The sequence below is a fragment of the Falco naumanni genome, chromosome 1 (assembly GCF_017639655.2).
Source record: "Falco naumanni isolate bFalNau1 chromosome 1, bFalNau1.pat, whole genome shotgun sequence".
Lineage (NCBI taxonomy): Eukaryota > Metazoa > Chordata > Aves > Falconiformes > Falconidae > Falco > Falco naumanni.
The window spans coordinates 110,323,383-110,351,178 of NC_054054.1; the positions used below are offsets into that span (position 1 = coordinate 110,323,383).

General features: G+C 41.4%; 1 protein-coding gene across 1 annotated transcript; it reads right to left on the bottom strand.

Annotated features, from left to right (window-relative positions):
• Positions 1 to 124: 124 nt before the first annotated feature.
• PPM1D (protein phosphatase, Mg2+/Mn2+ dependent 1D) lies at positions 125 to 27,796 on the bottom strand. Its single transcript, XM_040618762.1, has 6 exons — positions 27,189 to 27,796; positions 20,561 to 20,789; positions 18,006 to 18,130; positions 7,539 to 7,729; positions 6,497 to 6,739; positions 125 to 1,563 (listed from the first exon to the last, which is right to left on the bottom strand). Exons 1-6 carry the CDS (start codon positions 27,649 to 27,651, stop codon positions 1,009 to 1,011), a joined length of 1,806 nt encoding a protein of 601 aa, XP_040474696.1. The 5' UTR covers positions 27,652 to 27,796; the 3' UTR covers positions 125 to 1,008.

Sequence of the window (27,796 nt, forward strand, 5' to 3'; positions counted from 1 at the left end):
TCTTGTTTCACAAGCCACGTAGCCACTGTGAAGGGGAGAGTAATTATTAGATTTTTAATTAATACAAAATATAAATATGCTCAACAGACCTTAAGCTTGACATTAAAAAAAATGCACCCCCATCAAGTTTTCATGTGTTTTATTTAGGTGAACATACACATGGTCCACATACTCAATGAAAATAGTCATAAAATAATTTAAGAACTTATGTTGAAAGGTATTAGCAGCACCATCAGTATTGGAATAGCAGAGAATTCATGCCTCCGTAGGGCATACTTTTATGCCTGGATATAAATGCCATCATTTATAACAAGGGATGGGAATGGCTTTATAGGATGCTTTTGGGAGTTGGAGTTTTAAAACACACACTTTTTTGCTAAATACTTTGACGATTAATGTTACAAAAAATACAACTAAATAAGATACTGCATAGTATTTTAATTAACATGAAGAAATTGACATTGAGCTGTGTAAAGCAAGACTCAACATCTCTGCTTCCACATACTTTTCATTTCTGAGTAGAGAAATCTAAAATTTAAAAAAAAAATATAGACCTAGTGTATTCTCTAAAAGACACACTTCAGGTGGAACGTATAGTACTACGAAAATACATATCTTCCATTCTGTTTAATAATTTACTTTAGTTAAAAAGTTGTGAAATTCTCATCACAAGAAGCGTATACAAATTCATGACTTTAGTAAATTAACAAAAAGGATTATTTTTCTTTAAAACAAGGTTTAGCCCCGCTGTAACAATTATACAAGGAAAAAAAGAGACTACATTTATATGAAGGAATACAAATTTACACACATTTTACAGTAACTTATACCCTACACATCTACAAAATTCACAGTTATAATACAAGCAAGTACAAGGCTGGGATAAAGCTGTTCAATACCAAAAAAAGTTTCTACTTTAAAAAAAGATAAACAGGAAGAGTTTCAAACTTCTGCACCAACTTTAAAATTCTAACCAGACCAAAATACACTTCCTTACACAAATGCCCTTCAGCAAACACAGACTGCTTTCCTGGGCGGGTGGAAGAGTGAATTGCTGAGCTTCTTCTGACCCCGCAGGCTGCGTCGCATGGTCAGCTTGTTTGAGTTTTTGCGCTGTGGAGTTGTGGACATGCCTTCTGGCTGGACACTAATGCTTCGACTCAGGCCACGTCTTGGCTTCTTCATAGCTGGGCCAGAGTTGGATTCTTCCAATGTCCTTTTAAAGTTTGCTGTGGGTGTCCTCTCTGCATCTTGGGCTTTTGTTTGGCCACTGCTGGACACCTTGAAGCCTTTTTGGTCCGTGCCTGAATTTGCGGAGTTGGAAGGGGAGAGACTGACCGACAAACCATTATTGTAGGATTCATGTATCCTCAAAGCCAACGCTTTGCTGCACTTCTCCTCCTGGGGGCCTGAATCCTTTGGGGTGGCTCCTGATGAAGATAAATTGCTTTTGGCAATCTCATTTGGCAGCTCCAAGTATTTTTCCGAGATCATGTTGCTATGTGTGAGGGGAGGAATAGGCTCAGAAGCATTCAGTCGTGGCCATGGATCATCTTCTGAAAGCTGAGGGAAAAGAAAAAAAAATTTAGGCATAAATATAATTATTTGACCTGCATTATCCTTCGAGAGTGGAGATAGTGTGGGACAGAACTTCTCTAAACCTTGTCAGAGACAGAAGACTCCTACTCCAAAACAGTTATCTTTTCTCCACACTGAGAGGTGAAAACTAATTCAGACTGTGGGTCCAAACTTGGTATTTTGTGCACACCAACTTCATAAAAGCATTTACTTCAGTCACCCAATTTGCAAGTGTCTCATAATGGCAGATGTGTAATCTTTTCATTCAGAGGGCTGCCCAGACTTACTCAGCCTGTGTACCTTCGCTTTGGCTGCTATAAAATGCTCAGGAATCTGCATGCATCTGCTGTTAATTTAGGAAGCCATGTGGCAGTGCCTGCAATCTTTGTGCTATGATTCTCATAAGTAGCATTTTCCAGCATGTGGACATGACTTCCCCCCTTCAGACACTGTGATACATGCACCTATACTGCCTTTTGAGGATTTTATATGTCACCAGTAGCCAAACACTATTGTGGCAAATAGCAGAAAAAGTCTTCTGACCTTTGTTACATGTAGAAGTCTTAGTTACTGCATAACCAGATTATCAAGGACATTGACAAACTCTTCATGGTAGGTGTCCTGATTGCATACAGAAAGGTAGAGCATCGGACAAAGCTATTCTGAGAATAGTTACTGTTTGCTATGTGAAGTAACACATTTTATTGCCTAGCTTTATGCTCTACAACATGTAAAGAAAGCAGCTCCATTCCTCCTAGCACATCCAGCCACTCTGCACGAAGCGCAGTCATTCTGTATGTTGAAGAGAAGCTGCTTAATACGATGCCCTGAGAACCAGGGTCTTTCTGAACTCTAATCATACCTTCAGCTACTCATCTCTCCTGCAGCCTTTGATAAGTGCTTTTGCCTCGTTCTCAGTTTTACCAATAGGAAAATGGGGACAATACTTGCTTTCACTATCCACAGGGGGATTATGAAAATTAGTATTTATGCAGTACCCTAAATATATGAATCATGACCTTATTAAAGATTTAATTGTGAAGAAATCCCTAGTTACTTGGCAAGTCCTTCAAAAGTAAATTTCAAGGCCGCATTACTCTACATACCATCAACCTAAGGCAAATGATGATAACTGTTTTAAGAAAATACTGTGCTGAAAACTCAAATGCACACACAGCTGAATCAGGAAGTAAGTCAATGTAACATCTCAGGTGAATAAATAGATGCTTTTGAAGTCACAACCCAGAACAACTTCAGTTCAACTTCAAGAAGAGATCCATGACTGCTCAGCACTTTTGAAAAATCTAATATTAAGGTTTAATAAAATGCACACCAAAAGAAAAAATAATCAGAATTGTTTCTAGCATCTAGACGTAGTCTTCCACTCCCCTCTACTCCCCTGTTTCTCCCTATGTGTAGTAAAACCATCTAGATAATACTCTCTTCCTATATGTAGCAACACAAGACAAAAGACCTTTATGGATGGTATTCTGGAGGTTATTCTTCACCTCTTTTGTTGCAGAACCCCTAAGAAAGCTGGATAACACACAGAGAACAGCTCTGGCAATGCTACTTAATCTGCTCAATTTAATTTTTGGAATTGCGTCTCTCGCCACGACTTAGGTTTTATGCTTTTGTTGTGCAAGACACATAACACTGTGGCTGTTATTGCCAACAGCTTTTGCATGGTACAAATTAGATGAGACTGAACAAGGCTTAGGGAAGCCAAACAAAGTCAGATGGACTGCTAAAGAGTGATGTAACAAGACAAGAAAAATAAAACATGAATCACAAATTTCATTTCTCAGCAATCTAACCAATCAGATTTTAGCACTGGCCTCAGGAATATTGATTTGGTATTAGTAATTGTTGCCAGAAGGATATGCAATTAAGAAATACTTCTGTTTAATTGAGAAACTTTGGTCTCCATCCATTTCCAAATTAATTGTTTTGGAAGGTAGCAGCTGTTAAGAGTCAAGGCTATTCGTGCTTCTTTCAGTTCTCTGAAGATAACAGGCACGAATATCCTTTCTGTTGCCACCTCGTGTTTTTGCTGATCTGTCCTCTCTGGGCTATAATCCTGCCACAATCTCCAGGAGCTCTAACTGATCTGGGGAATCACCTCTGGTTTCTTTACAGAAACTACGATGATTCCTTTTCAATTAAATTCAACAATAATTTTGTAAGAAGATGAATTAATTACCAACCTAAATTTAAGTGTATTTACCTGTAGCTCTATGTATCAAGGTATTTATGCAAGGTTTTGCAAATGGGTAGTCATCTATTGCCATACTTCCCTTTGTGTAATCAACAAAATGGGGCTTTTCCCTCCCATGAGGTTGACAGTATCACTAGGATCACAAAGTATCATGAAATAAGGGCACTTCCTGAATCTCTCACAAGTTACCACCATCAGAAAAAAAATTCCAAAAAGCATATTCCTAAATAGTCATGTGGCTGTGCTTCATAAGAAAACTGGCACCTTGCTATAAGGCTACCATTTAATGTCTGAGGCAAGGCCTAAGAAACAATGTATTTGACCATTTTTGCGGGGAGTCCCAAATGCCTCTATTATGTTTCACATAATTTTAAAGAAAACATTGAGCCAACAGTGCTCCTGCATGCACTTAGTTTTACCTAGAAGGCTCCCATGAAGCCAGACTGCTATATAAATGAAAAGCCAACAAGTCCAGCCATTACATAACCAAACTTTATGGAAATGGGGTTTTCTTTTCCTTGTGGCTCTAACTGCTAAACATCTTTGTACTGTGAAAAAGATAACATTGCTTAGGTGTAGTTAGCAAATGTATTTACAGGTACCTACACAAAGTTTTTGTTTTGCAAAAAAAACATACATGGAGACACAACTGCTAAGACATTTCCTTTATTATGATCTGCCTGGAGACATTTGGGTTTTCCTGAAGTATTTCAAAATTGTTCTAACGGTGCAATGACCTTTTCAGCCTCCTTTTCACACTTCTGATAATCACAGGTAGTCTGTGAGGACAGCTAGATAGTTGTTATTAAAGCAGAAACCTCTGTTACATTAGTACTCTTAATAAATACAAGTACTAAGAAAATAGTATCTGTTTTTAAATTGGCAACACCAGTTCTATTTTAATCCAAAAGAGAGATAACTTTTGCATTAAAATAGAATTTATACATATATTATCAATGAAGACCCATAGCTAGTAAAAAATGTCTTTTGCATTTGGCACAGTAAGCAAAAAAAATGTAAGGCCTTATCTACATGGCAAACAAAAGTTTCTAGTTGTCTAAAGTTTTGATCTTTTCATTCTTTGTGAATGCCTGCTGCAATTTATCTAGATTCACATATCACAGTTAACAGAATCTACATCAATGGGGAGAGGGAATCTTAAGGAGAAAAAAAATATATATTTTTTTTCCGATTAAGTCCTTATCCAGAAATTCTGCTTCCTGGACATCTTGCAGTCAATACAGCTCAATGTTTATTCAGTGAGTACCGATAATAGATCACACACAAAACATATGGTACAACTTAAAAAGTTCAGGATTATTTAGAATGCAAAGAATTTTTCTGCACTCAAGATTTTACTAGATTTTAAGTTCTTTTCATATGCTTTGCTACACTGGATGTAAAGGAAGGAGACAAAGTTTAAGCTTGCCATTTTATTAGCAGCTTGTTTCTACCAAGGGAATGTTAAGGATTCCCTTTTTAATTTTTACTCTTTTCACTTTGCCCAAAGGAGAGTTATCCAAAGATACTGCAGAACATCAAAGGACAGCTACTTAAATCAGAAGCAGCTGGTAGTTACTGAAGCAAACATCCACTCATAACTACACTGTAGTTCTTAGAACAAAAAGATCCCCACCAACTTCTGAATACCAACTTCTGCTTTTTGTTAATGGTTAAAACTTCTAACCTGAAGGAAGACCTTGTATTATAATGTCTTTTCCTCTAACAAAGACCATTAAATCAACCAGAGGAAGATAATAAGTTTTCCTGATCCAGAAAGAAAACATTCTTTACAGCAATGGGCATTTGAATACATCATCCCTTTGGTTACCTTACAAAAAACCAAACAACTAAACACTACAGCCAAACAAAACCAAACCACACCAAGATTAAGAACACATCCACAAACAGTCTGAAATTGATCACCTGTGCAAGCTACACAAGTACATGGCAAGGTAGGAAAGAAAACCGTAGCCCAACCTTATTCTCTAAAGAGATGTGTTGGGGTTTTTTTCTTTTTTAAACTTCTGATCCCCACAGTTTGAGTCCTCCCTTTCAATAGCCTACTTCTGATTTTGTGGAGGATCTTTGAAAACTTACCTTTAAGAAACAGTGCATTTAAAGTCGTGCAAACTATAGGCATCAGGTTATAGTAATAATTTCTTATGTTAAGGAGGGAATAGAGATCAACAACTATTCTTAAATGATCTGGATTTTAAGAGTTACAAAAACTGTATGTCTGAGAAATTCATAATTTAATACTCTGCCTTTGGTGTTCCAAAGTCTTTTAAGAAACGTTAAATGTTCATCCAGTCTCCAAAGCTTTGTACATGGAAGTACTGAGGACATGGTCAGGTAATTGCTGTCAAGTACTGTCCTACAACTGAAATGTATTATGTAGCCATACATACTGCCTAGTCCACTGCAGTTAGCAAAAAAACCCACCCAACACAACCAAACCCAAAAACCAAAAGCAACATTAAATAGTGGTTTAAGTTGACAGCCCAGTAGTTTCTAAAAGTATTACTTCAGTTACTGGCAAGGGTCTGACTACACCATTGGCGCCAGTCCCACCTGTCGCAGTGAGCTACACAGAAAGAAATGACTGCTAGGGCAAGAAAAGGGATATTGATACTTATTTAGTGGGCTCCACACTCAAAAGTGGAACATTTCAGTAAAACACTGAAAGAAACCCATTACCTTGACAGGTGGGGTACAGCAGCGGGAGGGTGTCATGACATTCATATCAGGGCTGCTATAGCAGGGACTCTCTGCCAAGTTGAGATACAATTCTTCTTCATTTTCCAAGTTGCTTTTGCTGTCTTGCAACGGTGAGATGCAGATTACGATGGCACTAGTGTTATCTGCACGAAGCATGCGTTGCCTCCACCGGCCGAGCGCTCTGTTCACTAGCATTTTGGCACAAGACTGTCGGTGCTCTCCCTTTACGTTAGAGGAAAGGGACAGAGAGAGAAAGCAGTCAGGTCCACTTCACTTTATACATGGAAGGTGGACAGTTTATGTGGCACAGCCTGAGATATATATTCCTATATATCATGTACTAAAGTGATGTGATTCAGAAACACAAGAGGAAGTATCCATTGAAATATATCTTTCTTCTAAGTGAAATGTAACTTTAAAATCAGTTTATGGTAGAATCCATGTATCTATGAGTGATTTAAACCATAAAACCAATGCAGTGACTTGCATAAATAGCCTGGCCATAACATCCTACAGTCTTTCTAAAAGTCTCTCAAGGGGGTTAAATACTATTTAGTATCTGATGCTCAGATGCTCTACTACATAAATTCTCAAACTGTTTTTTATAATAAACCAGAGAAAACTTTAATTCAGACTTTGTATAAATAGTATAAAAAACAATAAACAGTTATCTGCATTGTAACACGCATCTTAATGTGAATTAAATTTCAGACAATATTTTGTATAACCACCTTAGAAAAGGAACATGTTACCATCTTTATTACTCACAGATACCATCCTGGTAGTAAAATTTCCCCAAAATAGCCACCAAATAATTTAAAGATTGTTAACATGCACAGTATCATACGTGCATATACGCAAGCACAGTATCAGCCACATTGTAACTACATCTGTCTTGTGGCAAAACTATGACTATGCCTAAACACCACCAGTTAGGTACTGTTCATACATGCCACACTAACCAATTTTTAGAGCAAAAAAGTATTAAATTTGCACAATGACTTATTGCTGCTGCTCTCACCATGAAGTATTTTTTCTCCTCATGATCCTGGCACATGGAGATAGCATCTTGAGGTGGGATCATGTTCCACAGTCCATCACTGCCAAGGATAATATATTTGTGCTTCTGGGGATCAATTGTGTGCACACTAGTGTCAGGTTCAGGAGACACAACAAATTCACCACTGTAGAAGTCGTAGCTCCAAAGGTCACCTAGACAAGAAGAAAATGTTTTTGAATTGTTACACATGAAAATACCAATCCTGGAAACTACAGAAAAATGTTCCCATGAAAACAATTACCACCAGCCTCAAATCCCCAACAGTAATACAAAGTGATTTCAGCGCAATCACTGATCTGCTGCTGCTTTCCAATCATATTTATTAATACGTAGCAACGTAAATAAAACCACATTCAAACCAACCTTTGTTTATAGAAGACCTTCTACTCTCTTAGAAACTAACATTTTCAGAAAAAAGGGGAAATGTAGTACATTAATACCTAGAAAACAGTGAAACCTCAATATCCAAACTAAAACCTATCTGAACAACAACAGATGTCAAACAAGTAAAGCCTTTACTTTGTTGAACCCACACCAAACTTGCAGAAATCTGCCCTTTCAGTTATTGGTAGTTGAAATACTGGAAGCAGAATCCTCCCGTCTCGTACACGGTAGAGTTTCTAGGACTAGGTTGCAGGTGGAGGCGGAATCACATACTACCTTCTTTCCTCCCCAGTGTCACATACAGTATTAGACTTATATCAGCATCACTATGATACACTGCCCTGCACACCCTACCAAGTCCTGCTCGTACAACAAAAAACCCCCGCAAACTAAAAAACCTCACCTTTTCACACTCAAGCTGCTAAACTGCCCTTTGTTTCTTTAAAACCCGAGATCCTCCACAGCCCCTCCACAAGCAATACAAAAAAGCCAGGGTTATATCTTGCTGTGCGTGTGTTTGTGCATGCAGGTGCCACAGAGAAGGAACAAAGGAAGAGGGCAAAGGAATAGAGGAAAGGCTTCAGCCTCTCCTCATTTCTATTTCGCATTCCTCCTCCTTCCACAGCATTAGCATTGCTTTCAAAGCCATGCAGCGCTGTGTTAGAGCGTCTTTCCAGCTGAACACCATGTGCCAAATTCTGGAGTTGGAAAGTAGCCACAGGAACACAAGTAGTGCCTGGGTTCCAGCAGGAAAGCAGAAAATGAGAGCTAAAGCTTCTCCCTCGCAAAGCCTCACGCAGCGAACCTTTCTATTTTTAAATCTTTCTCGCTATGCAAATGTATTTGGCGTCATGTCACCAGTAACGATGGCCCGAACTGAATCAGACTAACACATTCAAATCAAAACAACTACTGGTTTGAGTGTTTCCTCCAAACCATCCTCAAGTGAAAACCACTCCATCAGAAAAATGCACTTCCATATCAATTTATGTCAATTTAATTTATCAAGTATACTTGAAAAAATAAAACCTTTTTCTAAGGTTGGTCCTTTAAATCAAGAATGGTATTAATTTGCACTAACACCTTCTCTTTATTTTATATAGTGACTTCCTATAGTGACAAGCAACAAAAAGTAACATTATTTGCAAGCACTGGCTACATTTTCCTGTGCAGAACACATGGCTTTAGAAGTAGAAATCGATTAAAATGTCAGAACTGAAAAGCATACAGAAGCTTAAGAACTCCAGTTTACGAGTAAGGTTTTGTCAGGGTTTTTTTTCCCTCTGCTTTTTGCTGGCTTCAGAAAGCATGCCTGTAGCCTTCTTCCGCATCCATCACCACCCTTTTAAAGATAATAAATCAGCTTTTTGTCTTCCTGCTTCCTTCCATTAGCTTTGCCTTAAGCTATCAACCAGTTGAAAAGACTTCTCCAGAATCAGGAAAGGGAATACTTCAACTCAATTACTCCACTTCACCATAGCAAGCAGGATGGTCCATCCTCATTAAAGCACCAATTCACCTTCATTGCAGCAGCAGCAGGCAGAAACACATGCTTCTAATAAGTGCTAATTAAAAGCCAAGCCTGCTTGTATAGAGGTGCACTCTCCCTCCACAGACTCAACAAAGCCAGCCAGCTGGCAGCGAGATCAATACTCTAACAGAAGAGCTGAACTCCAGCACAGCAATTATTGTATATGAATTGCCACAAAAAGTCTTCATGCACTGAGCGATCTTCACATCATGTCTATCACAGACACAGCAGGTAAAATAAACAAGAGCTTGGGATCTTACAACAACCAGATCTTGGAATCGGTGGCAGCATCCGTTTCCAACACACATAATATTTTTATGCTTTTATTTGCTAGTTTGTTCATACTCATTTAGGAGTGACAAATGTTATTAGTTGAATCATTTTTTATTAAAAATACTGTGCAGTATGATAAAAATAACCTGATGCTATTTAATTTTGGTTCATCTACATACATGTCATCATGCCCATCTGCTGCTCTTCCCCAGAAAACAGCTGAGTGATAATCGTACTGATTTCAGAGGTTCTTCCTCCAAGGGGAAGAAAGGTCCTCGTGGGCATAATCAGGAATACCACTCTGGCTGTAAGGAGGACTCCAAGGATTAAAAACTTCCTCAAGGGCACACAGATTCTGAGAACACTCATGATGAATCCACACATCACAAATCACAGGCCAAACCCCTGACCAGGACCTCAACCTTCCTAGCTGCCACTGAAAGCTTTCCAGCGCCAGTGTCCCTCCTCTACAACAAGCTGCCCTTCTGAGGGCCACACTGGAACCCTACACTGAGGTGTGGGCTTGAATCAGGATTAACAGCTGGGTCTGCCTTAGAACTACCACCAGGCTACCTGATAGTAGTAGTCCACATATTTGGCTAAGTCCATGTGCAAGTCTGCAACTAAGCTACACTTCTACAGTACTACCATCATTCTTAACTGAGGGGGGTGAAGAAAAGAGAGAAAATTAGACATCACAAGAGGAAAGTAATTTTTCCTGAAAGCAAATGCTGAAGCAGAGCTAGACTAGTTCAAGGACTCACAGCTTCAAAGACTAAGTTTATTAAACGTGCTGGTTTTTGGTTTGGGGTTAGTTTTTTTTGCAAAATGCATTCTTTGAAATAATCTCTTGTAGCACCTCCTCTTGTCAAAGCAGCATTCCAAGGTTGCTGTAAATGTACAGCAAGAACAGACTCATCGTGAGTTTTACATTCAACTGTACTCATCATCTATTCAATCTCAAAAAGCTAGGAAATGCACAATAACTTATTTACAAAGTTGTACGATGGAACAGCATTGAAGCACAGTCAGGTATTAACTGACCAACTCCAGGCAAGTCTTGAGCTACTGAAAGCTAAATGGAGCTCTAGATGTCACAAATTGAAAGAAAAAAAAAAACGGCCAAACCTTCTTTCTTTGAGCCAGGAAAATTTCTACTGAGTATGCTTGAAGCCTGAAGCATACAGAAAAATCCAGATTCTTCCTCCCTCAGCCTCAAAGGAAACAACAGTACTTGTGACTGCCTTAAAGAACAGGGAAAACTGCCTTCAGTGTTAATCTACCAGTCAACTCCCAGAAACCCACAAACTCAGACCAATCAAGCTGGCTAGTGATCCTTGGTAGAAGAGTGTTGCATAAAGAATATTTCACTTCAAAAATACTTCTCACAGATCCTTCAACTCCAAGCCAGCAAAGGCCAACCCATGGCACTAGGGTGAGGTACTTTTTGTTTTTTTTTTCCTAAAGGGCAGAGCACCACAGATTTAAGTCCATGCTTTTTAGAGCTGCTGCACAGACAGAATACCAATGTCAGCTGCGTATCTTTCTCTGGCCAGCTGGAGAGCACAGCATCCATAGCAGCTGAGGAATATATGACAAACTTGGGAAGAGTCACTTTACATGGCATCCTCTGTCACAATTCTGGGAAAGAAAAAGGGAGACAGAAGTAAGCCAAAAAGCAGAGTACACTTTTTCCTAGGCATTTCAAAGTGCTCTGAAATCTTTAATTCTGTCCCAAAGCAAGAAGACAGACAAGTGACCCTTTAGCAGACGGGGAAGCCAAGATAGCAAGATGATGTGATATGCCAAAGGCTAGTATTACAGAACTGGAATGCCAGGTTCTCAGACTTGACTTTGAGCCATACTATTTTTGTTCCGAATTAAAACCCAGACATTCACAAAACCTTTAACAATCTTGTTCTCCAAAATCTTACAGACCAGGAATATTTCTTTTGGTGTAAGACTTGCATATTTCTTTTCCAAACCAATGTTAATAGTGTAATTCCTTCCATATCTTCCAGAAAAATCGTATCTGTTTCTTAGTCGTAACTCAAAGCCAGAATAATATACAGAGGTCTACACAAAAATGACACTACACCTTACAAAATGAAAAATAGATGTTTGAAATCATAAAGGAGTAGGAAACTTTATTTACCTACCTGTAAGAATATATCAAAATGCAGTCTATCTTACCTGCTTACTATTACCTTTTAAAATACAATAAAAAAAACTTTTTTTTTGTATTGTATTTCAACTGCTGCCAGGAAAGTAACTGAAGTTACAAACAAAAACACCCATCATGTAAGTAGACTGGATTAAATTAAGCCCAAAGCCTTCTTATAGCAAAAGTATGTCCAGAAGTCATATAAATCAAGTCTTTCATTTCTGTTTCTGGATCACGCTGTTTCAAATACAAAAATATCTTTTGGTTTTAATAGAGGAAAGAAAAGTTGACTTCTATAAATCAGTCCAAAACAAAACCCCAGTTTGATTAATCCCAGATCTTTTTAAATCAAAGTTTTATCTAAGAGGTCTGTTAGTACAAAGAGACAACTTGCAGGACTTCCTTTTTTCACTCCCAATGGGGCAGCACCGCTAGGAAGCGAGACAAATCTCAGCAAGGATCCAGACAGTAACCACTCCAGACCGAGCTGGGGAGGAAACATTTTCAGCAGAACTCATGGCAACCCAGTCCTACAGCCACAAGAGGGCATTTCACAGCAGTGTAAAGTGGAGTGCAAAGCAATGTCCCATTCACACAACGCTGGAATGATGAGGGATGGGGACAAATTGAAGGTATCAGCAAGCAGAAAACTTAACACATAAGCACTTGAGGCTTTAAAACTTCCACTGCTGCTTTAGGAGTACTTTTTTTAGGAGCTTCTTTTACATCCTACTTCAGTCAAACTTGTTGAAAGAATGCCACCCCTCAACACTATGTAGAAAAGGAAAGCACAGGCAAAAGAACTGTATTTCAACAGCAAATTAAACAAATGATTCCATTTTAAATGGGTGGTGAATTAAAAGCTGCTCATAAGGCAGTCTTCAACGTGACTGCTCATCTCTGCTTGTAAGTTAGCAAAATCACAGGCAAGACAGGAAAAAAAAAAAAAAAGGTGTTTGTCTAGGGCTATGCCAGAGCACGTTGCATGAGAAAAGCCTGGAAGAACTAGTGTGCAAAAGTAGAGGTGAGGAGCTGAAATGGCACACAAAAAGCTTCTCACAATTTCTAGCCTTGAATTAAATCCTTCAAATGAATACTAAGGTGGAATTTCAAGCCTCAAAAGACAATCCTAGACAGCATTTGCTTAGCCGAAAACAAGGGGTAAGGCAGAAGAACGCACTGACCAAACCTGGATAAAGCTCTGCCTTTAGCAGAAAAGTTTTATTACTGCTTTTCTACATTGCCAAAGAAGAGAGAGCAAGAGAGGCATGTGTACAGACCTGCAATCTGCCAAGGGGGGTAAGGGGGAGCCCCAGACTTTCTTACTTGAGCTACATGGACCCACACACACCGCCATATGACATGTAACAGATACCCACAAAGTACATACTCTGCATTTTGTACAGGCATACATATATATATTTTGTCTTGAGGGTAAGATGATTATACGAGCTAGAGCAAGACATCCCTAGGACAAGACTAGAATCCCAAATGCATCTGGTTTGTCTGGTTTTATATAGATAAAATGAAAAAAGCAATTATCACTAAAACCTGGAAAATGCCTTGCAGTACTTAAATACAAATTACTAGCTTACGCAATTCAACATGACTGATCTTCCATGGTGGGACCTACAAGTGAGCAGGAAGGAAGAACTGAGAAGCAGACACTGTGTTGCAACTGTGCCCATTCTATTTGGTAAACTTTAAAAAAAAAATAGCTAAATGCATGTAAAAAACCCTAAACCCTTATACAGCAGCCTACTTGTATCATTTGAGGTCAGCCATACCCTCTTCTCTAGGGTTTCATGGTATGCATGTTCAGAGAGCTTCACAAAACAATTCTGGCACCCAGTAATGGCACTGTCAGAGACAGCTTTCTCGTAGCAGCTATACATTGAACATTCACTGCTTGGTACATAACTCTTCTTAAGAGGTCAGCAGGAAATTCATGTTCTTAGGAGAAGTCAAATCTGTATGGTAAAGGCCACTCCACCTGAAGTATAGGGGTGAGTCTATTATATTTCCACATGAAGGGAAAAGATACTTCATGTTGCCACATGAGTGAGTTGTTTAACTAATGGGTTCTTGGTTCAGGTTTCATCATTTGTTAATTTAAAGCCCCACACAGACACCAAACAGCTACAATATTGCGAGGCAATCCCTTACCACATAACCCTTTGGACAGCTGCAGATCTTGGCTCTAGGTTAGTTCCCAAGAAAAGGGGAGGAGGAGGGAACAGAGTCAATAAAAGATTTACTGGGTTTAGACCTGAACTAATTTACCAGCAAGAGAGATCCCATATGATTTAAAAAACAATCAAGACCCATTTCTGCCATCACACCATACATTACCAGTCAACTTAATCAGGCTGGCAGACAGCTGGGGATAAGAACTTAAATAGCCACTTAAACTACAACATGTTTAAGTTACACTTACAACCTACAAAGCTCAGTGATTAATCACACCATTTGTCTACCTGTTTCTACATTCTGTCCTTGTTGCAAGTTATACCGTTAAGATATTCAGAGCTCAGACTGTAGTTTTTCTATACTCCCCCTACTTTGTATACTGTCTCTGAAAGTTACACCCACAGCCAGATTTTACTTCAAAATCTGTTTCCAAAGATCAAAACTCTTAATTCCTTTTTTCCACAATGAGAATGAAACATACATAGTCTTACACACTTATTTTGCTTATCATCCCAGAAGCAGGTCTAACTTAGACAGACAGTATAGCTGAAATGTAACCTTTCTGCTAGCGTGTATCTGGCTATTGTGTTATACACGCCCAGAGCAGGTTATTTCCTCTCTCAGCACTCTTTCCCCAAGACATGCACATGGAAGCACGTTCACAGGAGCCTACAACGCCTTCCCAAGTGCCACATGGAGTTACCGTCTCCGCAGGGAGACAATAACTAACACACGATGCAATGACACACACAGACCCTTCGAAACACACAGGCAGGTTACACGATGGGTTGTTGCCCCCAAGCATCTGCTCCATGGTATCCATTGATCTGCACACTCATAGCCTTGCCTTATGTAAGGGGATTGAAGTAATTTGAGTTACCTCACACCTGTTTTAGAGACAGGCATATAAAATGGACAGTTACCATGAAACTAGGGGTGCGAGGAAACTGACTTAAATGATTACACTCTAAGGAAACAAAATGCTCTTCTGATCAGCTTGAGCAGCAAGTCTTGACATGAACAGTTCTGAGATTGCACGGGATTCTTAAGTATCTATTACAAGGCAAACTGGTATAAAGAAAGATGTTTTCATCACCCAGAAAAGGTTAGCAGAAGTAGCTGTACTTAAAACGCAGAATACTCTGCTACAGTTTAAAATATTAGAAGACTTAAAAAACCTGGATACAGTAAAAGCAGCATACAGATACTTTATAGAGACAATATGAAGCCTAAGTATTTCTGACTTGTTATGGGGCTATAAATAAATCAAACATTACTTAAATGCAGCCACTACAGTTGCAAGAAGCAGCAGTAATAAAAAGTGCATACCACAAATGCTTGTTTTAGGGCAGAAAGACACTGCAGACAATCAGAACAGTACAGGGAATGTCAACAGAACTGATCTGGCCAGGACTTCCACTGCACCAGTATTCTTCCTGCTGTCCAAATATTTGACCAATGCAATACTCTTCCACGGTGTTTTTTTATTCCTGCTATTTCTAAAGCCCTTGCTGTACTCCTTAAAATGAGTGCTAGACTTAAGGAATGGGTGAGGGATGAGACTACACCAAAATACTTTAAAGTGTTGTAAGAGAAAGACAAACTTACAAAGGACACCCATGTTCTAAATTTTAGGGGGTTTCATCAGACAATCTTCCCGCTTTTAAAGACTGTAAATTCACAACTCTTAAGTTTCTCTCCACGGTGCAGGGCAGAGTGTCAAGAGCTTCTTGCTCTCCTACTCAAAATTATTGTCCAGTCTGGGATCTGTATGGGATTTCTATCAAGAACAACAACTGAGTTTGGACTTAGCAAAAAGAATCACTGTGCTACATCTTAGTAGGATTGACTAGAGTACTGGTAACCAGTATACGTCAACACTGACAGTTATTACTCCGCTTGGAGAGGCTCCAACACAGCAGTGCTGTGCCAACCAGGGTAGCAATCTGGGAACCAGCCAAGAGGTCGAGCAGGCCTCAACAGCATGAATGCAAATGGCTTTAGTCATGGTAGGTCTTTTGTAAGCAGCGTAATGGGCATGTTGGCCTCAGAAAGAAGTTAAATCCTGTTTCCAAACTGTGAGCGTCTGTGCACCATCTGGGTCCTACGGAGCGAAGCAGCTGTGTTCCTTTTTCCAGGAGGTTTGTCATACCTCCTCAGAAGTGCATGTGAAGAGGCTACGGAGGCTCCCTGAGCAAGCAAACACTGAAACACTGTCACGTTGTAAGTCTGTTTCTCCATGATTTGAATGTGTCAAAGCCCTCTTTTTAAGCTTTCAAATCTGCTTTTGAAACTAAGATATGTTAAAGAGATAAGTGCTCTTGTTTCTTGGACCTTAAACTCTCCAGTAATCCTCTTCATCCACGTAACAGAAAAGAATGCAATAGGGAGCTAACAGATGCATCATTCCTTGAATTCCCATCTGCACACAAGACCCGGCCAAATCCTTGTGTTGAACTCGCTAAAAGGAATCGAATTGAAAGTCATCGAGCTATTTAGACAACAAACTCGCAATCACAGGAATGAAAGATTCATCAAAATTAAGCCTATGTTTTTTGTAATCTAGGAGGAACACATCTCTCTTCTCCCCTTTTTTGCAGAGGGGTACATGTTGCTCAGTGGATGAAGATCTGTTTGCTACTCATTTATTAACTCCAAAGGATTTACTCAAACTCTCGAGTCAGTTTTACTAACCATAAAATAAGCATCTATCTTGCCTAAAATATAACATAATAAAGGCTTTTAAGAAACAGAGAAAAATGTCCACAAAATTAAAGTTCTGTTTTTATTAAAAGATCACCGTTCAGCCACCTAGCCCCCTACGACTCCTTGCTTGATATATAACTATCTTTTACAATGTTAGTTATCACTGCAAAATTCTTCCTAACACTGGACAGACCCATGTGAAACAGACAGCACTGCCTCTGAAATAAGACACAGTAATGCTACGCAATTATCAAGACGATCATGGTCCCAGGAACAGACTGTTCCCATGACACACTGCCAGCTGATCTAGGAACACTGACAACACCACCACATAACTGTCAAGCTTGCCAAGAAGAAATTAAGTCACAGAACAGTTTTCACAGGTAAAAACATGTACCACATTTACAAAAAAACTGAATCTATACTGGGGGTGGTATCTGGACAGAGGATTCTTCACTGGGGCAAACGGAGGACAGAAACAAAATGAACTGCAGAACACTGGAATTCTGCACTGGAATTTAAGGAAAAAAACTGAGCAGAAGACACCTCTTGCCCATGAGTGTTAGTATCCAAGGATTAAGTTACTAAATACTTCCCCAAAACCACTCATACCAAGTTTGCTAGGTACTTTAAAATGCCTTTTTGTCCTTTGAATAAAGTGTTCCTCAAAGATAGTTTCCCATTACTAATACTCTCACAAAGGCAACAGTTTCAGCCCTTTGGTCATTCTATGCTAAGCCTTGAAAGAAAACAGATTCACAACAAAAGGAAGACCAGAGTAATTTGGATGCTATGCAGCAAAACTTACAACGACCTAGTCAAAAATTACAGTCCTGTTATTTCAGTAAGAAAACAATAAATATACTCTCCATCTTGGAAACACATACTGCTTTGTGCATTTTTATTTGCAACAGAAATGAAGCACCAGCCTTGTAGGACTGACATTGAAAATCCTGCATGTTGTAGAGCAAGTCCTTCACTCACCAATGACACCTTCTACAGCTTGATTTGAAAAACAAAATCCATATTGTATTAAAAATACTTTTAAAAGGCCCAGGTTTCAGAAGCCCTTGTAATCACAGCAAGTGAGTAAATCCCTCTAAAATATAATAGGGTGTAATTCAGTTCTGGTGGCCTGTATGCAGTGCTGTCTCACTTTCCAAACACCAACATGACTTACCAAGTGCTCTAGCAACTGCCAGGAATGGAATCTGGTCAATGACAGTGCTGCGGCGCACAGGGCCATTGTGAGTCAGACGAGGTCTCTTCCAAACGACACGATTCACACCGGACTTGTTGATCACACTAAAAACATCAGAAAGAGGCAGGAGTTAAAAAAAGGAATGGAAATGAAAGCATGAAAGTTGCTTTCAATGGACACAGAACCAGTTAAAACAGCAAATATGGACAATAATGACAGCATCCTCAGGGAAGTCCACAGCACAAACAAATATTTCAAAACATACGGTATCACTTTCATACTTTCATTCCATATTAAGCCCAAGGGAGAAGTGAGAAAGGGCAGAAGAAAAGAAAAAGCAGGGGAATGAAGACCTGGAAGAAATTCTGCCCGGCTGCAACAACCAGATGCAAGAGTATCTTTTTTAAAAGCAGAACTGAATTTGCTTTCCTCAGACGAGGACCATCAGCATCAGCTCACTTGGGTGGAAATACCCTGTAGTTCCTCCTTCGGTCTTCTCCTTCTGCCAGTTTGACAGTAAAGAGCACCAAAGTCTAGTTGAAAAAACATAAGAGAAAGGAGCCGCCTTCTGTAGAGACTTCTTTATTGGTGCACCAACATGAGGCAGATATAAAAGAGGAATTGTTCATAGCTGCTGTGTTGTGAAAGCAGGAGACAGGAAGAAACAGCTCTGCATTTGAATGTTAACACCTGCTCTAAGGCACTGAGCACCACCTTTAGTTCTCACAGATGGCGTTAGAAGGGTCAAAGAAGTTACAGAGCAAGTAAACCGGGCAGCTGTTGTTGGGCAGGGGCAGCTGGGAAGAATGAACAGAGAGAGTATGCGCCATCAAGGAAGAAATGGGAATGAAACAAGGAATTAGCAAAGCTTGGTCTCAACCAAGTTAAGAACTAGATACTTCAAAGCTAGCTTTTCTCCAAGGAACAGCCATTGGTAATTAGAAACCAAGCAGCTCTGGAACAGCCGCAAGATTCCTCATACTGAAGCTATTCAAGATGCACTTCCTGAGACTTCAAAGGCCTTAACAACAAGGGCATGTTTAGCTCCATCCTTGCACATGCACAGTGCAGCAAAGTCACAAACACCACATCCTAAAAACAGATCTTATCCACTTGTACAACTGATGACCACACAAAGCTAACTGCAGTCTTTATCTGGAAGACCTCATCCCACACTCCAGGACTGTTACTATGAAAAATACCATTTTTAATGAAAGACGAAACCATGCTCTCCCATTAACTTTTCCTAATGTGCTTTCATGAATGAGATTTTAATAAGCGTAGCTGCATGGTACCACCTCACTCCTACTATTTGCCTCACAATAGCCTGCAACAGCCAGCCTGGGAAAAACAGAAGGAGAACCAGTAAAAGCAAAGATTTAAACTAAACTAAAATTTAACCCTTCCTGTTGATACAAAGTTCCAGGGAATGCATCTTTGAAGCTTCAAAGACTTTCAGTCTGCAAGATACGCAACTCAGAAACCTATACATTTACAAGTACTAACCTGGCAAATCTGCAAGTTACCCTTTCTGAAAGCCACCAATACAGCTAACTGATCAACTTCCACCTGCTAGAGGTACAAATATCTGAAGGTTAATGAGCTTACAGGGTTCTCAAATGATGTCAACAGGAAAACCTTCAGTGATCTCTGCCTCTGAACCGCTAAGAGAAGGAAACTGTGCCCATCCATCTGGTACGGTACTGTAGAACACGAGAACAGAGAGCTCCTGTGAAGCTACGCCAAATGCGAGCCCTGAGGTTTGTCTCAAAACATTAGTGCCATCTGACAAACCTGCCTGCTTTCCTCCTTAGTCACAGGGAACATGCATCAACCACAACTCAAAGATGTTAGAACATCTGCCAGCTCCTGACAGTGAAAAAATTACTAATGCAAAGATATGCATTAAAATGCAGTATTCTAACATTTTAAGCATACGTTTTAACACAGCAATACAGTGCCTTGTTTCAAATCTAAGATTAGTAATTTTTTTTTACGTTCCTTAAACAGAAGCTTTGAAGAGCCTACTCAGCAGCTGCCATTGTCACCTCAGGAATAATGCAGAATGCGTAAGAAATTACTTTGTGTCAAAACTGCTGTGTTTCCACCATTTGACAAAATGGATATTCCAGATCTCATACATATATATGTAAAGGCAACCCCCCCAGATTCTTCAGAATTTAATGTAGAATAGGTCAAACATCAGTATCTCCACTTTCAAAGTTTTCAGTGAACATTTAGAATTGTAACCACACCTCAGCTGCATGATCCACCAGGAAATAAAAATTTTGTTTATAACATAAAGCACTATCAAAAAGCCCAACAGTGTAACAGTGGCTCACTAACTCATTCCTCAACAAGCTAGAAAAAAAAAAAAAAAAAAACAGAGCACAGACAGGGAAGGAATATAAATAGACTGAGATTCACCAGCTTGCTCACCCCACCTGCCTCCCAAAACAAGCAACCTAAGCCTAGTTCAGTCAGAAAGACACAGACAGCACCCAAAAGTCAAAACTGAAGTAAAAAGCAGTTACCTGCCCCCAAGGCCTTCAATTCTCTCCCTTTCTTTGGGAAGTTCCGGCTTGTGGTCCTGTGTCACCTCCACAGCTCGTACAAAGTCATCTTTGGGGTCATCCTGGACTCCCAGCACCACTCCTGAATCGCCAACATGAGCAACATACATCTTTGACCCACGGATAATGACCACACTGGCAGTAGTTCCTGACGTGCTTGGGAGACCGGTCATGGTCTTCGGCCACTCTGCTGCAATGAGAGAAAAAAGCAAATAAAAATACCTTTGGTTTTAATTCTGTGGAACCAGTATTGTTTTGAAGATCAAGATGAAGGGTGTGTCAGAGGCTTGTGTAACGTTACAGTATGGCCAGGCAAGCCAGTGCCCTCGGGTCCCCCTTGATTTCGTAACATCACTCCCCTAGCTACAGCTTGACACACATATATATAAAAAGCCAGCATCAAAGCACCAAGACAGGATTCAAAAACTGCTTCCCTTGGTTTAATATTCTAAGCATCACTAGAAGAATATGGGGGAAGATGTGCTCCTTGAGTGTTGAACAGGGTCGAACCAGCATTTTGTTAAGATCTACTGTTCACTGCTCTGCCCGAAGGGGTGGAAATGTTATAAATTAGGTCATTTTCTCTAGACATTGCCAATCACCTCGGAAGGAAAGAAAATGCTATTTTACTTTTATATGCCGAACAACATTTTAAGCTGAGTAACATCTCAGCTGGTTTATTCACATTTCCTTTTGGAGGAAGACTTCAAGTATAACTCAACATCACATCTGCAAGTTATCCTTTGAATTCAAAATACCAACACTAGCACGAACTATGCATGGTTAGGGAAACCTCCTTTCTCAGCTGCTCTGCCCTGAAAACATGTTAATTTCCTATTACACTGCTCTCCCCTGTTTATGTCCAATCCACATTTCTCTTCTGTGCCTTTTCTTTTCTTGTCTGTATTTGTGTCTACACAGCCAAGTTCATCTACTTCCAAAACGACACAGAACGACTGAGACAACACCCCAATTAAGAAAGATTAGCCATGCCAGCCCTCCTCTCTACTTCAGCACCTTCAGAAAACACAACTCAAGTTGCTAGTTACCGGTTGATTTCAACTGTCAACAGCAACCTCATGTTTCTTCTTCACTGCACCCACTCACGTCTTCAGACAAACTCAGAAGGGAGACTCATCTCCTTGTCACATTCTATCTTCTGCACTTCACAAGGCATGCTCACACAGAACAACATAAAAATTCCACTGTGATACACATGCAGTTTGCAGGAAATACCCAAGCCAGGCTGCCAAAGGACTATATTATTTATTTTCCTATGGCACAACAAACACACAAACCAAAACACAAATAGGCCTTCCTCTCTCTGAAAATGGGTATTTTAAACTTCAGATGTTTTAGGCAGAAGCAAAAGATTAGGAACTTGACTTCTAGTGCCACTGCACAATGTTCGGATGCCCGAGGCAAGAAAGAGAAGACAGGGAAGACGTGCTGAAGGAGCAGTGGAATTTCATAGACAGCATGACGATAAAGGTTGCCTTTCCTCAGTGTTAGCTACCAAGATATCCAGCATAATCTAAACATCTAAGCTCTTAACACAGAGTACTAGCTTTGCATTCTATGTACTAAAATACACTTTTGCCCTAGGAGTAGCTTCTTTTTTTTCCCCAAAAAACCAGAAACATTCAATCAGCTTATTGGAAGTTCTGTGTCTGGCAATTTTAACTGTGGATATTAAAACTAACACATTCCAAATGGAAAGCAAATGAGGGAGGAAGCCAAGCGGTAATAAGGACTTCAACCATGCACTTAACAGAAAACAAGCTGCAACTAATGAGTTTCTGTCAGCGTAACAACCCCTCAATAGCAATAAAATATATTAGAGAGTCAAATTGGTCTTTATGGGAATGAAGAGCATAGAGAGTGAAATCACCCACTTGTGAGAAAAAAGAATGATACAGCAGCCTCAGATTTTAGGCTCCAGCAGAACTAGAAATTAGATCTGCTTATCATCACGAGATTTTAGTTTCTGCCTTGCTCTTGTTTAGAGATAAGTATTACATATAGCATAGCATATTCCTTTCTTTAGACATCGTGTCTCATCAGAAATTAACACAAGTGTCAAAACTCCCCAGTTTTCTTCTGAGTTCAAGTATTAAAATCAAAGTCACTTACCTGACTCTTCTGCATATCAGGAGCATGTTTTTATTAATCTTGTAACTTCAGCTGTAAGACATCTTTCTAAAACATTTTTTCCCCTCCACTTGAAAAACACTACCCTTTGCTCACTTTTGTAACTTTACTGGTTTTGTAGCTGGCATGTCAGCTGGCAAATTCAAATTGTCACCTGCTGCCTAGGACAGGAAGTGTAAAGCGATTTGCTTCGTGACATCGGACTTGGCTGCACCTTTTCTTTCCCTTTATTCATCCGAAAAAAATAAATAACTTTTTAGTGCAAACTATACACACCCCTAAAAACAAACATACACAGAACACTAGCATCAAGAAAAGTTTTCTTTCTTGCTCAATTCCTTTCCTACGTACTACCATGATGCTGAAAAACTCGCCAAATGCTGTTTTTAAAGACTATTCTTTTTCTTGTCTTTCGATGCATGATACAAACCAAAATACAGTTTTGACTTTAAAAAAAAGCCCTATATTTCTTTTATAAGATACAGCAATAGTCCAAACGATCAGATATGATCAAAAGGCATTTTCTCCTCTAACAAATTAACGGAGAACATATACTAATTAACAGTTAAAAGTAATACCCTGTTAAACTCCTCCTTTGGTAGAAGCATCAGCTCCAGCTGCCATTCTTATTTAAAAACAGACATTAACACTTCCTTCCCTACCTGGCCACACCAGCTCCAGTAAAAACACAAGCTCTTCCTTAAGCACACAACTGGCATTAGTAACATCCCTTCAAAGTAACAATATTAAATGCCATCCAGTTTTGAGTTTAGCTTCAATAAGCTCAGAGGAAATTACTGCCCATTTTTCATACCACAACAAGTTGACACATTAGAAGAAATCCTGAAATTACAACAAAGCTCTCAAAACAAAATTCACACTTCAAAGACAGACCTGAAACGTCCTTGGATGACATCCCACTTCAACAACTTTAGAAACAGAGAAATACCTCTAGGTAGCTCTCTTGGAAAGCAAAGTTAGTCAAAGTTTCCTTGCGGGCCTATGTCCCTAATTCTGTATTTACAGCCCTGAGTTATTAAGCTATGTACTAGGAGCATCGATACATCCCAGGATGGACATGACTCCACTGCAGCTGGGGGCCTTAGATCTGAAAATCACACCATTTATGAACCAGTGCAGTGCACAGACCTGGCAGATGCGCATGGGGAGTAGGAGGTAAACCCACAATGTGCCTAGCAGGGTACTAACAACATTGCCCATTACAGACTCTCACAATCCCTGCCCACAAAATACCACGTATTCCAGTTTAACAGATGCACTTCCCACTCTTCCAAGAAAAAAAAGAAAAAGAATGCACCTGTTCGCAGTATCTGAAGCCATCTGATCTATAATCTAGTTTGTTCCTTACAACAGCAGACAGTTGCAAGAGACAAGTCCATGCAGCTTTCCAGGACTGCAAGTTGTTTACACAACTTTTTTTTTGCAGTAACTTCTTACTCTTGTCTCCCTTCTTCTGGTGGGGAGACTGGAGAGAGGGGTAAGAATTGGTTTAAAACAACCCGTCCCGTATTGTGGATCTGTTACAGCAAAACCTGGATCCTACACCTGGATACCACATCTGTGACAGAAAAAAACCCAAACCTTGGCACAACCTAAAAAGCAATTGTTGATGTGTGATACAAAACGCACCAACTGCTCCAGAGCGTGTTTGTGGAAGTTCTGTTCCTGTCTTTCTTTGAGCATGATTCAGAATTATTCTCAGAATCAAAAATTGATAAAAATGTATTTAATTTTTATGTCACTGTTCTTACATACATTAAGTCAAACCACAGCACCTCATTTCAAATTAGTTTGATTCTGAAATTCTCATTAAACTTTCAAAACCTAAACACTATATAAACTTTTAATACAGAAACAGACCCTAAAAATTCAACATTATCCTGAAAATCTGCACTGCCTTAAGTGGTCCAGGTGCTTTTCAGGTAAGAACACATACATAAACTCTTAAACATTTCTAAGAATAATCCTGAAATTACAGCTTTGCAGCAGAATTACAAAAAAACCTTGTTATTACACAAGAAATGAAAATATTATTTGATTTTTATTGCGTCAATTAAATTTAATGGGAAGAGTTATAACCAAAGAAGTACACAACTCTTTCTAAATGGTACCTACTAGTGCTGAAAAACATTTTTAATACTATCAAGTTAAATACAACATTTACAAACAAGCTCTTGGCTATACAAATAATGAACTGCCAAAGAAACATAAACCTATGCAATCCTTAGTAAAGTCACATCAAAATCTGGGACCTCTGATCCGCATATGCTCCTTGTAAATACCTTTCTTACCCCTGCCAGTTGAGTAACAGGCCTTCAAATAGGAACTAACACTCCAGGAGCTCTTTAGCACACAGAGAACTTCATAATTAATGCCCAAAGTTATCGGCAATGACGAAGGGGCATTTTTCTGTTTTAATTTTTCCGTTACTCTTACAATCAGTGAGCTTCCTGTCTACCGTACGAGATGGCCACTGGGATGACCCCACAGCTTCCCAGCGCTGACAGAACCGCCAAGCACCAGCATCTCTGCCCGTGGCCATCGACTGGAAGCAGTAACAACTCCATCCTTTACACCAAACAGCCAAACGGTTCTCCCACCCCCGTTTCAGGCTACCAAAATACCCAGTCTCCCTTTCATATCCACAGTGTCACCAACACACAGTTACAAATCTGCTCTACATATGTTAATATGGAAAATTATGTACTGAAAGTAGAATTCGCACTGGGATTCTGTATCACAGTATAAGTTATAAACTAGACATAGTAATGCTTCTGTCCCATAACACTTGAGCTGTTGTACACATGCAGCGGAAGTCTGTAAGACCAAACATGTGACGTAGAAACTTACTACACGGCCCACCTAAAGCTGTTATCAGATGCTCACAGCCAGAGCTACGTTGTTTCTCACAACAATCTGAATGGGTTCCACAACCCCAGTACTAAACACTCATTACTAAAATAGTATTTCCTGCATTCTGTCACTTCGCTCCACCTCTGCGTTTTGTATTCACACACAGTGACAAGCAACAGAGTAGGGGTACTACAACTAGAAAACTAAACTTATCTTTGCCCCCCATGCCCCATTCCCCTATCCACACATCTTTCTCCTTACCGTGCAAGCCTGCAGCTCTGGGCATCTCGTGCCACTCACTGCCCTATCCCCAGCATCAAGGCTTTGGTCACGTTCTGGTGCTCCTAAATCTCACACCCTTTCCTTTCTGTCCAACAACCTGGCCGTTCCTTTCCCCCGCATCTCTCTTCAGTATCTGACCTTTGCACAACTTCTCCATTTTGCTGTTCAAGAAAAAAGGAAAACGAAACCGTATTGACACTGTAATCCCTCCCCGCCCAGGAATCACTTGGTTGAAACCCCAGGGTGGTGCTCTGCCTGCAATTCCTTGCTTTCCACGATTGCCTCCCGCACCCAGCTGTCAGCATCCCCACCTTTCTGATCCGATTTTAGTCTTCCACTCCCACCTGCCTGCCTGCCTTCACATGCTGTTCGCTTCTTTTATTTTCTCTTTCTGGGGCTTTCGGATACACGACCGCATACACAACACACACACACACTCTGCACTTGATATACAAACCACCACCACGCTCTACTGCCGCCTTAGCAAGAAAAAACAAAATCCCTTTCAGAAACACAGTTCTGCAGTCAGGCTTGATCTGGGGGAGAAGGGAGAGCACCAGAGGGGTCAAGGTCCCCGGCCTGGTCCCTCTCGCCCCTCACCCGTACCGATGTAGGGCCCAACCCCTGCCCCACGCAGACAAGCCAACAGCCTCCATCGCCCTCAGCATCCCAGCGGGTTTGCTGTGCCAGGTAACGCTGCTGCTCTGCGATGCTCAAACAATGCAACTGAACGAGTCCTCCCCATGGACCCGCCACATCCCAAATCCTTCTGGCAGGGCCCGGCGGGAACACTTGCAATCGAGGCACAGTCCGGGGACAAACACTGTCCCATCCCAGCACATTCCAGTTTGCTAAAATTATTTTTTTTAAGATACTGTGGCCAAGGGAAATCCGAGGGGGATTTCCATGCGAATTCCCCACGGCAGCCAGACGAAGATCTCCCAAAAAATCCAATGTCGGGACCCGGCTTGAAACGCGCCGCCAGCAGATCGCAGCTCCGCAGCCCCCCGCCCCGCAGCGCGTACCCCCCCCCCCCCCCCCGCTGCCCCCGGAGCGCCCGGCACGGCGGCCCGCCGTTCCCCGGGCGGGCACGGAGCGGCTCCACTGGGGGGCGGCACGTACCACTCCCGGGGCCGCCGGCCAACGAGCGGCCCCGGGACGCCGGGCCCTGGGGGCAGGGGGTGCTGTCCCCCCCGGCCACCGCGGGGAGGCGCGGGGGGGGGGCGCGGCGCGGCCCAGGCCCGGCGGCGGCTGGAGGGCGCCAGCAGCGCCGGGGACTTACGCAGCTTTTTCCACATGGCGCGGTGGCAGGCGATGAAGCCCTTGCGCAGGGCCGCGCACACCTCGGCGGGCTCGGCCGAGCCGAAGCCCTTCTGCTTCTTGATGAAGCCCCACAGGTTCTCCCGGGCGAACTGGGCCGCCTCCCGGCCGCCGTGCCCGTCACACACGGCGAAGAAGGCCACGGAGCGGCGCGGCCGCCGGCCGGAGCCGGGCCCAGGGCCGGGGCCGAGCGGCGGCGCCGCCTCCTCCGGCGCCCGCGGGCTCGCTCCCCGCCGCCGGCCGCTCTCAGCCAGGGGCTCGGCAGCCCGCGGGGCCCCGACCGCCGCCGCGCCTTTGTGCGGGGCGCCGCGCTCCGCCTCGGCCGCCGGCTCGGGCTCCACCACGATCTGGGTCACGTCCTCCATGTATTTCCTGCCGCCCTGGTCCGAGTACACGCTCACCCCCAGCGCGTACGGCCCCGCCATGGGGAGGGACGGGGACGGGGGGCCGGCTCGGCGCGGCGGCGCCCGCCGCTCCCGCCCGCGATGGTTCCCCGCCCGCCGCCGCCGCGGACTATTGTTGACGTCGGCGGCGCCGCTCGGGCACGGCCGCGCCGCCCGCCCCCGCCAA

What these genes read in the sequence shown, in the direction of transcription:
- PPM1D (XM_040618762.1), bottom strand. Translation starts at nt 27,651, where the DNA reads ATGGCGGGGCCGTACGCGCTGGGGGTGAGCGTGTACTCGGACCAGGGC. An exon ending in AGGAGAAAAAATACTTCATG is followed by an intron (nt 6,740 to 7,538) that starts GTGAGAGCAGCA and finishes TCTAACGTAAAG; the next exon opens with GGAGAGCACCGACAGTCTTG. An exon ending in GCTGTACCCCACCTGTCAAG is followed by an intron (nt 1,564 to 6,496) that starts GTAATGGGTTTC and finishes CTTTTCCCTCAG; the next exon opens with CTTTCAGAAGATGATCCATG.